General features: G+C 49.9%; 1 protein-coding gene across 10 annotated transcripts in view; it reads right to left on the reverse strand.

Moving 5' to 3' along the window:
* TENM3 (teneurin transmembrane protein 3) overlaps positions 1 to 17,392 on the reverse strand; it is a 367,962-nt gene that overhangs the window by 66,763 nt on the left and 283,807 nt on the right. For 9 of the 10 annotated variants that reach the window (XM_045588987.1, XM_036456870.2, XM_045588986.1 and 6 more), the window contains exons 7-11: positions 12,224 to 12,431; positions 11,529 to 11,630; positions 11,164 to 11,358; positions 9,218 to 9,418; positions 2,727 to 2,912 (exon numbers count right to left, since the gene is read on the reverse strand). In XM_045588987.1, the coding sequence (XP_045444943.1) occupies positions 2,727 to 2,912; positions 9,218 to 9,418; positions 11,164 to 11,358; positions 11,529 to 11,630; positions 12,224 to 12,431 (892 nt within the window). The remainder of the gene's footprint in view (positions 1 to 2,726; positions 2,913 to 9,217; positions 9,419 to 11,163; positions 11,359 to 11,528; positions 11,631 to 12,223; positions 12,432 to 17,392) is intronic. The other variant, XM_045588983.1, reaches the window with a different exon arrangement.

Below are 17,392 nucleotides of genomic sequence, written 5' to 3' on the forward strand. Positions count from 1 at the left end.
GAAACAATAGAAGTAGAATCGGGAAGGACCACAGCGAGACACGTTACCCTGTCATTGTGGTCGGCAAACTGCGGCTCTCAAGCCACAGGCGGCTCTTTGGCCCGTTGAGGGTGGCTCTTCCACAAAATAACAGGGCCTGGGCGAGTCTATGTTGAAGAAGTGGCGTTAGAAGAAGTTTAAGTCTAAAAATGTGGCTCTCCAAAGAAATGTCAATTGTTGTCGTGTTGCTATTTGGCTCTGAGGACTAATGAGTTTGCCGACCACTGCCCTATCACAACGGTCCCGCTTGCTGCCAGACACGGAACAGCTGTTCAAGAGCAGCGCAAACCTGAGACACCAACCTCGCGGCCTTGCCAGGGTCAGCGAGGGCAGCAGGGGGTTTGGTGACCCCCGGGCGGCAGGTTAAATCTGCCTGTCCACTTTCCAGTTCGCTTCCCGGTCTTCCCCGCTGCTTCCCTGGGGTACATACAGCCAAACAGGCGGCGTTCCTCTGGCTGGAATCCATTCACGGCTGCCCGGGCAGGGAGGGCGAGGGGTCACAACACACAGATACCATCAGAGCCGTTTCCCGCCCTGCGCTGGCTCGCGGGCATCCTGGGACCTGCAGTGGATCTGCGTGGGCACAGGGGCATTGTGTGGTCCTCTGTGCATCCACTGGACGAGACACATACGGTGGCTGTCCACTGTTCTCTGCCTCAACCTCGCTGACATGGACAGCAGGCGGCCACTGCCCCCCGCGGCCCCTCCGAGAGTAGGCAGGGAGCGCCGCACGGAATCCTGGGATGAGCACCCATGGGTGCTGTGCATCCGTGCCCCAGGGCTGGGCAGTAAGCTCATCTGACAGTGAGACCCTGAGGATGTCTCTGGGGGGGGGGGGGGAGGTGACCTCTGAGAGTGCAGGCTGGCCCTGGCTGCCACTGGGGGGCGCTGGCTGTTCCTCCCCCATGAGGCTCATTTGTCCCCCGAAGCCTCACACGCCTGCTTTCCTGCAGAGCCTCCGGCGTGTCCGTGGATTGCTCGTGGCCGACAGAGGCTGCCTCTGTGAGCAGCTCCATCAACACCTTTCACCCTGAGTCTCCAATGGGCTGCTCTGGGCAGAGCCATGGGCACGCTGACAATGTCACTGCTGGAGAGAGGCACGCTGTGGGGGACCCCCTCAGGGGGGACACCTGTGGGTGGGTTTCCCTGGTGCCCCCACCGGCTCCTGTGCCTCTGGTCACTGCCAGCTGTGAGCAGGGCACCCCAGCCTGTGGGCCTGGCTCGCGGGCACCGCATGGGGGTGGTAGTGGTACCCTGGAAACAAATGCAGGGGCGTCACCAGGATGAGGGAGAACCCGTGACATGTTACAAAGGTACAAGCGGGACCGTTTACAGGACGGATGTGGCGTCCATGTCCCATGAAAACTTCCTGGCCAGCCAATTCCCGTAAGCAAAAGAGGCAAAGTCCTACTCCTTATCGATGCATCAGGAGAAGAAGCCTTTGAAGATGACAAGACTCCCCGAAAGCTTTACCAAGCTCTGCCCTTCAGCCATACACCGGTATGCGGAAACACCGTTAGGAAATCGCGGTAGGCCTGGGCATTCACAATTAACATGGCACCCTGTCACGGAGCTGAGGTGCACACACATCGGTTACCCTGGACCCTTGAACGATGCCTGGCTCAGGGGCACTGACCCCCACGCGGCCAGAAACCTCACTCCCTGGAAACCCGAAGCTGTCCCGCAGGCTCCACCGAGGCCTGGTGCCGGGACCCTCCGCAGATGCCAGTCTCTGTAGATGCCCCACCGCTTCGAACCGGGGGAGGTCCATGCATGCATTTGGGCATCTGCATCATGGACTCCCAACCGTGGGTCAAACACAGCTTGGGATTGTTTGGGGGGAAAAAATCCACAGAAAAATCCACCCACACAGTTCAAACCCATGTTGTTCAAGGGTCACTTGTACTTACTTTTGTTGTATTTTTTTTTTTTTTTAATTAAATGTTTCCATTTCGGTGACTCAAATGGTAAAAGCAAAACAGACCCTGAATACCCTGAAACTGTGCCAGGGTTACTAGCCAGTGCCGAGATCTGCAGCCTATAGAACCCAAAGGGGCACACGGACTTTTTCTTAACATAAACATGGCTTTTTGTTTGCAAGTACAATATGGAGCACTGAAAGACAACATCCAATGTACGCGTATTCGTAGGTAAGAAGTGAAATCACCTGTACGTGCGTCAGAAAAACAACGGGTGACAATTCCTTATACTTTGTACTCACATCAGCTGTTCTAAAAAGAACTAAACTGCCATCGCAACATGAGAACATTACCGAAAACCAATTCCTGTTTAATAAAGGCGAGTAAAAGTTCGTTAGAAGAAATCAGCTTTTCCTGTTTTTGCAATTAAAAAATTAAAAATGTTAATTAAGCGTATTGGTGTGACGTCGGTTAATAACACTCGGAAGGTTTCCAGTGCACATTTCCATAGTGTCAGCTGTGTGCTGCATGCGTGTTCACCCCCTCAGCCCAATCTCCTTGTCACCATATGACGACCCCCTTTTCCTTCCACTCCCCCCGCCCCTTCCCTCTGGAACCCCCACACTGCTGTGTGTGTCCACAGGGTGTGTATGTGTCTGCCGTGCTTACTGCTTTTCCGAGTAGAAACCCAGCCAACACCAGCTCTTCCCAGGGCTTGGGGTGTGCTGGCGGGGGGAATGGGGGGGGAGGCAAAGGGGCACAGCCTACCGATGGTGCAGTGCTCCCCGTTCCAGCCCTGGCTGCACTCGCACTTGCCGTCCTTGCAGGTCCCGTGCTCTGCGCAGCGGGGGTGGCAGGCTCTCTGGTTGCATGCGGGGCCCGTCCAGCCTTCCTCGCAGCGACACGTGCCCCCCATGCAGACGCCGTGCGAGCCGCAGTCCACGGAGCAGATCTCTGCGGACGGGAGAGAAGAGCAGGGAGTGAGTGAGACGGAGCGAAGGAGCTGAGTGAAGGTGAACAGTGTACTGAGTCAGTGTCGGTGTCCCCTACGACGCAGAGAAATGGTAGAAGTTCAGTTTTTGTCCATCGTTTGATTTTACACGTTGCTGTGATTGTGCCTAAAACACACATGACCATCTTACAAAACATTTCCTATACTATACATACGTGTATAGACGCATATGCAGGTGGGCTGCTAAGGAAACAGAACACATGATCCGTAGCCAGAGGAAAACACACACATATGTAACCGAGAGTACCGTTCGGCAGCCCGGAGCACCTGCACACGTGTGTCACGACATCACATGCACAGAAAGTCAGTGAGTTATGTCAGGGCCTGAGCAGGCGGCTGACAGCGGTTGGGTTTCACCCCTCCAGCAAGAATGGAAGGTGTTATCTCTAGTCCTCCAGTTTAACATTTTTAAACATTCAGGGACTTGAATTAAGAAGGGTCTATTCTGGTGTGCACGTTAGCTTGCGTCTGAGGCACAGGCATGCTGGCTGAGGGAGAGACGCTGCATTTTCTGTTCAGTAATGTGTGTTGTTGACAGAGACAAGCTGCCTCGCAGACCCACAGCGGAAAACCAGGTTAATCACGTAACTACTGACTGTGCCATTTCAGAAACACGGGCTTCCAGGGACTGGAACTGCTGAACGAAGCACAAGAGACCAAGGGACTTAAAGACTGTAATTGGCCCTGGCCGGTGCTGCCCAATGGTTAGAGTGTTGGCCCGAGCACGCATGGGTCTTGGATTTGTTTTTAAATAAAGGATGTGTACTTGGGCTGCAGGTTCACGCCCTGCACCTGTTTCGGTCGTATGGAGGAGGCAACAATCAATGTGCCTCTCACACTGATGTTTCTCTCCCTCTCTCCCTCCCTCCTTCCCTTCCACTCTTTCTGAAAAGCAATGGAAAGGTTATCCTCAGGTGAGGATTAACAAAAAATCTGACCACCCCCGCAAAAAAACAGACAAAATGAAAACAACAACAACAACAAAACAACTACTACTATAATCATAGGCTAGGTCTTTACAAAGAATTCAGGTACAGAATTAATTTTTTTTTCTTAAAAAGCTTTCCTTGACTAGGATCCGACTGAGGGAGAGACAGAGACAACTCGGAAGGATGTTTTATTTTCTACTGTCTACATAGAAAGCTAAAGAAAATTAGCTGTCACTCTTTTCTAAGACTGAAAAACAATCCTTTCGTTTTGACTTGTTTGCAATGGAAGTGCTGCACGCTAAAGCCCTGACATCATCTGCAACACACAGAAAACGGACCCCCGCACTCTTTTAGACTGAGGGATGGTGACTGGTTATGCAGTCACGGGCCCCGTGTGTCCCACTCACTGTCCCTACGGCATTCCTCAGACACCACCCTCCCTGCCTCACAGCGCTGCAGGACTCAGCACCCATGTTTCCTGCAAACGACAGCTGGGCTGCGAAGAGGAAGAGAGCGGGCGGTGTCCTTTTCGTGCTGTGTTTTCTCGCTGGTAGGAATTAAATTTTTAAAAAAATATATTTTATTGATTTTACACAGAGAGGAATTGAGAGGAACAGAGAGTTAGAAACGTCAATGAGAGAGAAACACCGACCAGCTGCCTCTTGCACACCCCCCACTGGGGATGTGCCTGCAACCAAGGTACATGCCCTTGACCGGAATCGAACCTGGGACCTTTCAGTCCTCAGACCGACTCTCTACCACTGAGCCAAACCGGTCCCGGCAGGAATTAAATTTTTGATGAAGAGATCTGAGATGGTCTGATTAACTTCAGAGGAACAGGACGTCGGCCGGGCGCCAGACGAGAGGGTTCCCACCCGAGGCCCCACCTTCCTTCCATCGAATCGATGCTTCGTTAGGCCCCGGTGTTTATCAGCGCTCAGCACACTAGCTCTGAGCGAGGTGCGCCGATCTCGGTAATGAACTTATTAATTAGAGTTGATTTAATTGAAGTGGAAGGGAAGGGCTAATTAATGGCAAACTGCTGATGGAGATAGAGGCGGGCTCCATTGCTTCCAGGCCCGTAAACTTTCCGAGGGAAGGAGGTCCTTTCTTCTCTGTTAGCGGCTTAACCAGGTGTTTCTTTGGGGGCAAATTCTGGCTGAATGGAGGTGCCTGAAGGTCATTTCCGCAGCGGCAGAGGGGGCAGCTGGGAAATGCTTTTCGTTAGACATTCAGGATTATTCCGCTAGTACTTGGCACAAAGGAGAATTAGCAGCATTTTGTAAGCTTTCCGTGAGAACTGTGCAACACGTAGCTACGTTGGAGGCGCATGATCCCAGATATTTTCCCAGGATGTGTGTATGCACAGGTGAGACCCTCGCTAATAATTCTGAGTTTTCTGCTTTTTTTTTTGCCACTAACAGAAAAGTTCATTCATTGTTGTTCTCTTTCCTCCAAAGAACAGGACTATCTCATCTCTCTACGTTAAGTTTCTGCTTTGCAATGACGATACAGAGACGAATAGGATGAAGTCGTTTTTGCATAGCGACAACATCAGATTTTCCAATAGCAACGATAATCATATCAGCATAACAATCAGTCTAAATATGTGAAATAATGACATGCGATTGTGGCAGCCAGTTTAATATTTTGATGAACACATCTCTTTTTGCTACGCATAGCCAATATCATTTTATGAAGAAGACTGAACTGCCTTTTGAGTTGTTTACTAGAATTTACAAACAGCCCTTTATCAAATAATTCAGGTGGTTAAATAACTTCAGATGAAATTTAAAAAAAAAGGCTATTATGTTATTTCTTTCCTCCTGTGTCATTGTGGGAAACAAATTAGAAGGATGATATTTCAAACATGTATTATTTAAAACCAGGATTATTATGCCTGTTTTGGGGATTGAGGCATAAAGGAACCAAACCAATAGTTTTACTGTACAAGTGATTTTATCTATAAACTTTAAGTGGATATGTTGGTGGGGTGCATTTTTGTTTTGTTTTGTTTTGTTTTGTTTAAAAGCTGGAAATGTAAATAAAAACTCAACAGAAATAACTAAATGCCTGTTTTGACTGCTGTAATTATAAAGCATATTTTGAAGAACAGAGGGCAGAACAAGTTGGAGTGTTATTTAAAATAGTGCCATGCAGCCCAGCCAGTGTGGCTCAGTGGTTGAGTGTCAACCTATGAACCAGGAGGTCATGGTTAGATTCCGAGGATTGTGGGCTTGAACCCAGTGTGGGGCATGCAGAAAGCAGCTAATCAACGATTTTCATCATTGATGTTTCTAGCTCTCCCTCCCTCTCCCTTCCTCTCTGAAATCAATAAAAATATTAAAAAACAGAATAAAATATAATATAATAGCGCCATGCCCATTTGATAATGCTGGTTGGTGATGATTCCAGAAAACTTCAGTGAGACCTCCCAGCCCTCTCCCATCCAGCCCCCAGGCCCAGGGTCTGCCCTTCTCGCCCTGGGTGTTACTTGCTCTGTCAGTCAGGCACTTTCCAGCCCAAGTTTCTCTCTTTTTCCAGCTTCTCCTCCTCCTCCACCTCCTCCTCCACCTCCACCTCCACCTCCACCTCCACCTCCACCTCCACCTCCACCTCCACCTCCACCTCCACTTCCACCTCCACCTCCACCTCCACCTCCACTTCCACCTCCATCACCACCTCCACCTCCACCTCCACCTCCACCTCCACCTCCACCTCCACCTCCACCTCCACTTCACCTCCACCTCCACTTCCACCTCCATCTCCACTGTTCCTTTCCCTCCTGCTCCATCTTCCTCTTCTTTCCTTGTACTATTTACTTGTGCTCAGAGGGTCTGAGCATCCAAGCAGAATCCATCATCTGCTGTCTCTCTCCTCTCCCCCCATCGCTGCTGTGCCATCCTGCTGACCCCGAGCCTCGGCCCTTCCCAGCGTCCTCGCTTCATTAGAGACAGTCACGTGAGCACCCACCTCCTTGCTTCAGACTCTCAGCTCTTCTCACCCAGGTCAACCCTCTGCGTTTGAGCACGTCCCGCCTCTTTCCCTTCCCCATGCCCCTCAGATGTGTCCTGCTCGGTGCTGCTGCTCCCGTCACCTCCCCTGGGAGGAGGTCTCTGCCACGTCTCCGGTGCAGCCTCCCGTCCAGACGCTGACATCTATGAGCCTCTCTACCAGGGGCCTAACACACTGTTCTCCTCATATCGGTGGGTGCACACCTGGACTGGGAGCCAGTTCCCCGTGACCTACACCGTCATCTCTAAACTGCATCCCCGTAGCGGGGCCCAGCCCGACTCCTGCCTCCACACACGCCGCCCTCGCTGTCCACACTCTCACGGTTGGATCTCGGCTAAGGTAGCTGTGCTGGCAGCTACATTTATTTTTATGTTTTTTAAATATATATTTTTTTGATTTTTTTTTTACAGAGAGGAAGGAGAGGGATAGAGAGTTAGAAACATTGATGAGAGAGAAACATTGAGCAGCTGCCTCTTGCACCTCCCCCACCAGGGATGTGCCCGCAGCCAAGGTACATGCCCCTGATCGGAATCAAATCTGGGACCTTTCAGTCCGCAGAGGGACGCTCTATCCACTGAGCCAAACCGGTTTAGGCTGGCAGCTACATTTAGAATTCATTACGAGCTCAGCACTGTACCTAAGTTCTTCACATGCATAATTCAAGGAATTCCCACAGCATCGCCGTGAAGACTGTCTTATGAGGGAGCCCATTCTACAGGCCCGTAAACTGATGCCTACAGTCACTGCCTGAGGTTACACAGCCAAGCAGGAGGGACTGGACGGAACCCCAGCCCTGGTGTCAGAGGCCAGGCTCCTATGAACTTTGTAACATTTTTCCTGAGTCAAAAAATACACCTCCCCACCAGGACAGCCTCCTTTCAAATTGCGGGACTCATGAGAGGCCATGAAATTAAGCCATGGGCTGCAATCAGAGTTTAAAAAGCAGAACAGACTTGTAAGAAAGTATCCGTGTCTGCACCCCATTGGAAGGTTTTCCTCCAGTGATGTGAGCACATGCACACATATGTACACCAGGTCACAGTAAACATGTAGTTAAGACGGTAGGCCATTTAAGTCAAACGTGACAGTCCCCCTGCTGGAGGCCAGGACTGACTTATTGCCCCTCTATCCCTGAAGGCCAGCACCGTGCGGGCACACAGCGGGCGCTCGCCAAGAACCGACGGATCAGATGGAATGCCTGCCTGCCATTTCCATTATAACCATGTCACAGGTAGACCTCATTGTAGTGCGCTTCACAGACGCTGCATTTTTAAATATATCTATATCTATATCTATATCTATATCTATATCTATATCTATATCTATATCTATATCTATATATATATATATTTATTGATTTCAAAGAGGAAGGAAGAGGGGGAGAGAGAGAAACATCATCGATGAGAAAGAATCATTGATTGGCTGCCTCTTGTACGTCCCCCACTGGGGATCAAGCCCGCAACCCAAGTACGTGCTCTTGACCGGAATCGAACCTGGGACCTTTCAGTCTGCAGGCCAAAGCTCTATCCACTGAGCCAAACCCACTAGGGCAGATGTTGCATTTTTTACACACTGAAGGCAAGATCTTCCACCACCAAAGGTTATATATGTTTTATTGTGATATTCACATTACTGCAGCGGCCTGGAACTGAACCCGCAATATCTCTGAGATATGCCTGCATTATGGTTAAACACTCAGTGTTGCACCATTATATACGTCATAATACCGACAGGTGTATATCCTTTACTGTGACCACGTCTAGCCTTAGGTTGTCAAATAGTTTTCAAGGGCGGCTTCTTTGTTATGAGATCATGTGCTCAGATTCCCACCTGTACACAGGCCTTGAGAGTGCTTTCCGGAAGTGAAAGGTTATTCTTTACAATGCTGCTAAAGAAGAAAGTTTAATGCCAAACTACTAAGCCCATTTCTTTCCTTTTTATAAGACAACAAATTTCATTACATTTAATATTTATCTCTAGAAACAATCACTTTAATAAAAATCCACATTAAATTTAATAAGTGTGTTTTAAAAATTTACAATATCTCAGCCCAGCATTGGCCTATGATCCAGGAGGTCATGTTTGATTCCTGGTCAGGGCACAGGCCTGGGTTGCGGGCTCCATCCCCAGTAGGGGGTGTGCAGGAGGCAGCTGATCAACGATTCTTTCTCATCATTGATATATCTGTCTCTTTCTCTCTCCCTTTCCCCTGAAGCTGATAAAAATATAGTTTAGAAAATTCACAGTACCTTCATCCTTAGCTAAACAACTGCAGCCCGCCGTGGCGCCGCCCGCGGACTCACCGTTCGAGCAGTCCGGGCCGGTCCAGCTGGGGTCACAGGTGCAGGAGCCGCTGTCCTGGAGGTACGTGCCGTGCCCAGAGCACTGGTCCGGGCACATGGTCTTCAGGATCTCACAGTTGCTGCCCCCCCAGCCTGGGTGGCAGTGGCACTCCCCGTGGATGCACACGCCGTGGTTCGAACAGCCGGGGTCCAGGCAGTCAGCTGGTGTGGAGAGCAGAGGAACACCTGGTGATCCGTCTCGAAGGCATCACGCACAGGACGTGCAACACAAAGAACAAAACCCCAACCTAATTTCTATGAACGTTTTGGGTCCTCTGACACACACCTGCCATTGTCAAGAACTCGTTGCTGAAAATGCAAAGCATCATGCAAGCAAGCACGGAGAACTGTGCCTCTCAGGGAACCGAGCCTCTTGCGAGGATCTGTGACTTTCATGAACACACACACACACACACACGCACACACACATACACACTCACACACACACTCACACACACACACTCACTCACATACACACACTCACACACATACACACACTCACACACATACACACACATGCACACACACACTCATACACACACACTCACACACACATACACACACTCACATACACTCACACACATGCACACACACTCACACACATTCACACACACATACACACACTCACACACATACACACTCACACATACACACACTCACACACATACACACACTCTCACACACACGCACATGCACACACACACATACACACACTCACATACACTCACACACACATGCACACGCACACTCACACACATTCACACACACACATACACACATACACACTCACTCACACACACATTCACACACACACACACACACACACACACGCACACACACACTCACTCTGGGACTTGGGGCCACCGCTCTCTGTCCTGCCTCATCAGGGAGTCCCACGCATTGGCTTCTCGGTAACAACATGGCGCTGGCTGACCTGACCCACGGCCACTGAGTGCTGGCCGCGGGCCGGCCCCTCGGACTCTGTGAGCAACAAATGTGTCGCATACTCTCTCTCTCTCTCTTAATCCACTGTAATGTGCTTTAGATGGCGGAATTTAATTTAGCCATTGGACTCAATAACACTTTACACTTATGGGGTCAATGGCCTGAGCATTTAATTCCGGGGACTTAACTGTATTTCGTTGTGCGGGCGTGGATCTATGAAATCGATGTGATGGAAGACCAGAAAGGGAGTCTCTCTGCTTTCTGAAAACACACTCTGACCGCACCGCACAGGCGCGGAAAAGCCGCGGCGGCGGCTGCTGTCCCCTCGTCACTCGGTCCGGCGGTCGCTTTGTTCGCTAGTCACCGGGTCTCTCAGGCTGCCGCCCGAGGGGCACGCGGGCACGTATGTGCACATCGGTGGAAGCACCCGGAGAACAGGCCCCTCTTGTTTCCAGACACAATGTCTGCTCGCTGCCGCAGAGTGACACGCAGGAGAGTCACGCACACGCCTGGGAAAGGGCGAGGGGCCCGTGGCATCTGTCCTTCCTATGAGCTCACACGCCAGTACACACGGTGCACCCCTGAGTGCGCACATCGGACGGACGCTCACGAGGAGGCAGTGAGAGGACCCGCGGGCCACAGCGGCGGCCACGCGCCCAATCTGTTTCTTTTTCTTTTTAAAAAAAATATATTTTATTGATTCTTCACAGAGAGGAAGGGAGAGGGAGAGAGAGCTAGAAACATCGGTGAGAGAGAAACATCGGCCAGCTGCCTCCTGCACACCTCCTACTGGGGATGTGCCCGCAACCAAGGTGCATGCCCTTGACCGGTATCGAACCTGGGACCTTTCAGTCGGCAGGCCGACGCGCTATCCACTGGGCCACTCCGGTTTCGGCCCGATCTGTTTCTTTTCCCGGGGGGGGGGGGGGACCACGGGCGCCTGCACGCACGGCCGTGCCTACCTTCCTCGCAGTTCTCGCCCTTGTAGCCCGAGTTGCAGGCGCAGGAGCCCATGATGCAGACGCCGCGGCCGCTGCACTGCGGGTCGATGCACTGCGTGGTGGGCACGTCGCACTCGGTGCCCTTCCAGCCGCTGAAGCACAGGCAGCGGCCCTTGGAGTACTGCCCGTTGCCACTGCACAGCACGGGGCAGGCTGCTGGGGGAGGACAGGGCGCGGGTCAACCGTGCCCCTGCCTGCCAGGGGGCGTGGGGCACAGGGACAGGGGTGCCAGGCCTGCCCCCTCCTCCCCGCCGGGGGCCCCTGGGTCGCCCCGTTGCCATGGCGCAGGGGCACAGGCTTACGGGAGAACAATGGGGCTCACATACCTCTGGAGCAATCCGGACCCAGAAATCCCGGGAAACAATGGCAAGTGCCCGACACGCACTCTCCGTTCCCATGGCAGTTCCGGGGGCATTCCACCACGGACTCTGGGGAGGAGAGAGGGCGGGGCGCTGACTGGGCCGCCTGCCCCTGGCCCGAGGTGAGCAGTGGCTCCCCGGGAACTTCAGCTGCACGGGACCAAGACAGGCCGCAGGAGCCAGAGTTTTTATTTATTGAATCTACAAAAAATATACTTATATCGATTTCAGAGAGGAAGGGAGAGAGAAATATCCATCAGGAGAGAGAATCGTTAATCGGCTGCCCCCAGCACGACCCCCACGGGGATCAAGCCCACAATCTGAGCGTGCGCTCCAACCGGGAATCGAATGGTGGAGTCCTGGTTCACAGGCTGATGCTTAACCACTGAGCCACACCGGCTGGGCCGATCCTCGAGTTTTTAACCAGCGAGGAAGGGGCTTCCACTCACTGGCAGAGTTCTCAGGGGCCAACCTGATGCCAGGCCTCCTCCAGAGGCGTCCAAACCACCCTTCCTCCCGGTGCCACGGGGTCTGTCACACACTCAGACATGCACCGTTATAAACGGCTCCTCACATCTCTCCACCGGCTCCCGCGGCCCAGGAACCACTCCCTGTCGCCGAAGCCAACGGCGTTTCCCCCCAGCGCGGGGCCGGGGCCTTACCGATGACGATGGTGTTGAAGGACACCTGCTCCACGTTCTTCCCGTCGTTGTAGAAGGCCAGATGCCAGATGCCCGAGTCCAGGTACTGGATGAAGCCGGCCTCGTGGAGGCTCACGGACCGCGCCCGCCGCCCGGCTCGCTCTGACTCCAGAAGGTTCCGCTCTCTCGCGATCAGCCTGCTGCCGTCCAGGAGCTCCACAAAGTCGTACTGAGGACGGGACAAGCAGAGCGGTCCAGCGGTCAGAAACACTGCCATCGGGCCGCTCCTCTCCGCTGCTAACTCTTCTCCTGTGCCCGAATGAGTAGGGCCGTGGTCGGCAAACCGCGGCTCACAAGCCACAGGCGGCTCTTTGGCCCCTTGAGTGTGGCTCTCCCACAAAATACCACGGCCTGGGCGAGTCTATTTTGAAGAAGTGGCATTCAAAGAAGTTTAAGTTTAAAAAGATGTGGCTCTCCAAAGAAATGTCAATTGTCCTGTTGATATTTGGCTCTGTTGAGTGGTGAGTTTGCCGACCACTGGAGTAGGGTATTAGGACAGAAGTTCTGGGGGGCAGGTGTCTGTGCAGGGCTCTGCAGAGACAGGAAAACTACCTACTGTGCACACTCATTGCCTTTACACTGCACACTTTACAAAATATGTTTTTATTGGTTTTTAGAGAGAGAGGAAGGAAGAGGGATACAGGGATATAAACATCCACAAGAGAGAAGCCTTGATCAACTGCCTCCTGTACTCCTCCATTTATCCTGATCAACTGCCTCCTATATGTCTCCTATCAAGCCAAAAGCCTGGCATGTGCCCCAGCTGGAAATTGAACCAAAGAACCTCTTGGTTGATGGGTTGACACTCAACAACTGAGTCACACTGCCAGGTGCATGTCTTCCTGATGGGGCACCATGGCGCCCACATTTATGTAATTCATCTGGCTGATACACACCTGGACACGTGTGGGCAGTTTGGGGATAGGAACACAAACCTATTACATGCCAAACCCAATGGCCTCCTTTCCCGGAGACCACTAGACAACCTCAGGGTGTCCTAGTTCACAATCACGTAGTAGCAACCACTCTGGAATGTTCCTCTGAGCCAGGAGTATTTGTAACCCAATATCTGTTTTAGCAAGATCTGTCATGAACACTGGGTAGCTAGGATTTAACTGGAGAACTTAAAGATAATGGGAAATATGGGATGTGAGTAACCCGAGACAACGCAGTGAATTTGGAAGGCATCCTTAGGACTTTCTCACTTGGTTTTATTAAACTTGCTAGATAAGTTTATTTAAAGCGGAGGGATTTTCTTAAAAGTAGAAGGATTGGGTTTCTAGAACCTCCTACCCAGTTTCATTTTATTCCTGAGGCACGTGCTTATGTGTGAGTATACTCCAGCACTATATACACCAGTCATTAATGCTGCAGCACTGTGCCCGGGAACTATTACAATTCCACTTTCAGATCTCCTCCTTAAATGGAATTTCATCAGTGTTCTATTCTGAAAAAATGGTTATTGCATGAATCCCTTAACGCAATCAAACAGGAATAAAATCCGCTGCTGGAATTCTGAGAGTCACAGTTAAACACTGTGCTGATCACAGACCCTCCGTCACCAATGAACAGAATTTAGAATACCCAATCCAGTTTCTGACTTACTAAAGAGTTCACTTTAATACAAAAGTATCTTTCTGTGTGGTAGGACTGTACAGTTTAACTGTGAGAAATATAAAAAAGTCATAACTAAATTGACATTCAAAAATTTTTTTTGGTATTTATTATCTTAGCAAAGATGAACATAATGACTAGTGTGGCTATTTGACCTGCAAAAAATTCACCAGCATTGTATTTGAAAAGTATCAGAGGAAAATTAATTCCGCCCTTTCCAAAGGTGCTTTTACCTCAACGAAGCCCTTCATTTCTCCTCAGGTTGAAATGTTTGATTAGCCTAGCTGCACAGTGGTCGGCAAACTCATTAGTCAACCAGGCCAAATATCAACAGTACAACGATTGAGATTTCTTTTGAGAGCCACATTTTTTACACTTAAACTTCTTCTAATGCCACTTCTTCAACATAGACTCGTCCAGGCCATGGTATTTTGTGGAAGAGCCACACTCAAGGGGCCAAAGAGCCGCATGTGGCTCGCGAGCCGCAGTTTGCCAACCACGGGCCTAGCAGAAACAGCTTTCTCATCCTGGCCCCACGGCATAGAAACATCATGTCCGCTGATATGAAACACAGTCAATGAGAAACGAAAGGGAGAAGATGCTTGGTTTTAACTGGTCTCTCAAACCCTTCCTCCTAATGATCCCCTTTATCAGGGAAAATACCACTTGCATCACACTTCCAACAGCAGGATGAGGCTGGAGTGCCAGGTGTGAGGGTGGTGGTGGTAGGAGTGGCTCACAGGTGTTCAGTATCTGGTCAGTTCCAGGCCCTTCTGTCGGCAGTTCATGCATTTCAGGGGGTCACTCAACTACCCACAGACAGATTCCCCACTCAGTGCTGAAACCATCGCCATGGAAAGTAAATACACTGTACGGAGCAGAAATATTTAAAAACGTTTGTCCTGAGGCCGCAAAGCAATCACGTAAGGGCCAACTCGAGAGACGGAGGTTTGCGCTGTGGACCTGTCCATGACATGGAGCCGAGGATGCTTTGTGCACTGAGCCTTAATTTATTAAGATCTTAGGCTGCTTTTAGGACAAGACTCAGTGCCACCATGTTAGGGAGTGGCTATGAAGATGACGCTTACAGCTGACAAGTCTCTTGGTGGTTAACGTCTGAACAGACTGTCCATAGGCTTAACTCAATTAGTTATTCTAACCAAGAGAACTCAGAATCTACGAATACTTGACTGTGTTCCCCAATCAGCCGTGTGGGGTGGCGGCATAGTCTCCCTGCAAATCTCGGGAGCAGAGAGGAGGAAGCGGTTTTACCCATCACCTGATCCAATCCCTCCATTTCACAGGGAGACCCCACGCTGCAGAGATGTTAAATGATGTGTTCAAGGTCACAAGGTCACAAAGTGGGTGGAAGCGTGTGCCTGGAGCCCAGGTTTCCAGCCCCCATGCTAAACAGCCTTCCCGCGTGTGCACCTAAAGGGGACCGGACACTGCAAGGGCAGGGCGTTACACTGCCTCCCTGGGCATCCACTGCCAGGAGCATGGACTGGGCCTAAGGGAGAAGGACTGGATTCCTTAGCAACAATCAAACGGACAGTGTCATAAAGGATCGGAGACTTTCTCACTCCAGCAGCTCTCCTGAACGGCCACTTCTCATTGTTTCAGGCCGATTGGTCCCATGCTCCCCAGACACAGGGAAATGTTCAATGTGGGCTGCCCTACAGCATATGTCATGATTAAACGCCGAAGTCCGAAATAGATGTTGACTCTGCTAATTTCGAATAAACCAGAGAAAGGAGTTCTCCTAACTGCGGGGCTTAAGAAGACGTGTAACCCACTGAAACCCACACATGTGGCAGCAGAGAAAGCAGACATCATGCATGCTGTGTTCAAATGCCAGGAGAACGATGGGAAAACCTGAAACTGCGCCTTTTATTCTCTCGTCTTACAGGTACGTGTAACTTGCAAAGAGCCCACCCTAAATCTCTAAATAAACCTTTGAAGTGCATGACATGTAGAAAATTATTTTTTGAAATTGTTTCTGGAATTGATAGGTTACATGCTCACTGTTGTGTTCTCGATGAACTTACAGGTGTGTGGTTCCAATGACTAACATGTATTTTTTTTCTATCTCACCAGAATCTATAATAATAAAAGTGTTATATGCTAATTAGAACATCTAGCCGAACAGCAGAATGACCGCCAGGACAACCTTCCGGCTGCGAAGGTTGAGGCAGCCACCGAGGCTGTGAAGGCTGAGCTCCTTGCACAGATTTTGTGCTCCGGGCCTCTAGGGTTGCTATGCCTCCCATCTATCTGTTACACATGAAGTTACAGAGGCCCCTTCCATCGGAGAAAGTCTGGTTATTACTTCCTCGTTAGTGTCGCCTGGAAGGGGAGTCAAATGTAGTTTAAAATTTTAAATTGAATACTAATATGCAATCGGAAGTATTTTATGTCTGAGGATTAAAGACTTTTACTTTAATAACCTAGATTTGGAAAATGTTAAATCAGAAAAATGAATACACCAAAGCACGATATTCAAAAATTTTACAACTATGTAATTTATGTATGTCCATGACATTTCCCCTGAGCCACATGACATTAGAGAGAGCATGTTCAAATATTGTTGGTCACCTTTTAAAAAATATGTAATTTTTAATAGTATGTGATCAACTTTTCTTTATAATTTTCTATTTTAAATTTCTGTTATAGAAAAAGCCTTTCTCACAAAGTGATATAATATAGAGTATATGAAAACCTTCCAGTCTTCATTTTATAAATCCAATTAAACTCAGCATGAAATTTCATGGGTGAAAAAACTGATTATCAAATATAACTTTAAGTTCATCCAACTGTCAATTTTAATTAACCATCTATTATATTTTGGGAATTCCTGTATTTACTAACGTAACAGTTGATCTTGGGAAAAGTCTGAGCTCCTATTTATGGTAATTTAAATAATTTTTCTTAGACATCATGGGACTTCCTTTATTTATTTTTTAAAAATATATTTTTATCGATTAAAATAAAAATCAATCTATTTACAGAGAGGAAGAGAGAGGGATAGAGAGTTAGAAACATCGATGAGAGAGAAACATTGATCAGCTGCCTCCTGCATACTCCCTACTGGGGATGTGCCCACAACCAAGCTACATGCCCTTGACTGGAATCGAACCTGGGACTCGTGAGTCTGCAGGCTGACGCTCTATCCACTGAGCCAAACCGGTTAGGGCCATGGGACCTCTTTTAAATCATCACTTCCCTCTTATACACCACTGATGCTGTTGTAATCACTGGGTTATTATTTAACAGCCAAGGAGGAGAAGAAGACCAGTCAGACACTTGCCCAGTAAGGTCTGAGTGACCCTTGTCTGTCTATCACACCTGGAAACAGGTAACTGGCCAGGATGGGCGTGGCCAACGCAAACTCTGGAACCTTCAATATCAGAACTTCCAAACTCTCTGTCTGCTCCCTCTTGGGACGCCTGTGGCGGGGGATGCTCTCCCTGAGCCGCGTGGCACATGGCCCCGTGGGGCTCCAGCCCTGACCAGTGG

This window comes from Pipistrellus kuhlii, unplaced genomic scaffold, assembly GCF_014108245.1.
Source record: "Pipistrellus kuhlii isolate mPipKuh1 unplaced genomic scaffold, mPipKuh1.p scaffold_m20_p_3, whole genome shotgun sequence".
Classification (NCBI taxonomy): Eukaryota; Metazoa; Chordata; class Mammalia; order Chiroptera; family Vespertilionidae; genus Pipistrellus; species Pipistrellus kuhlii.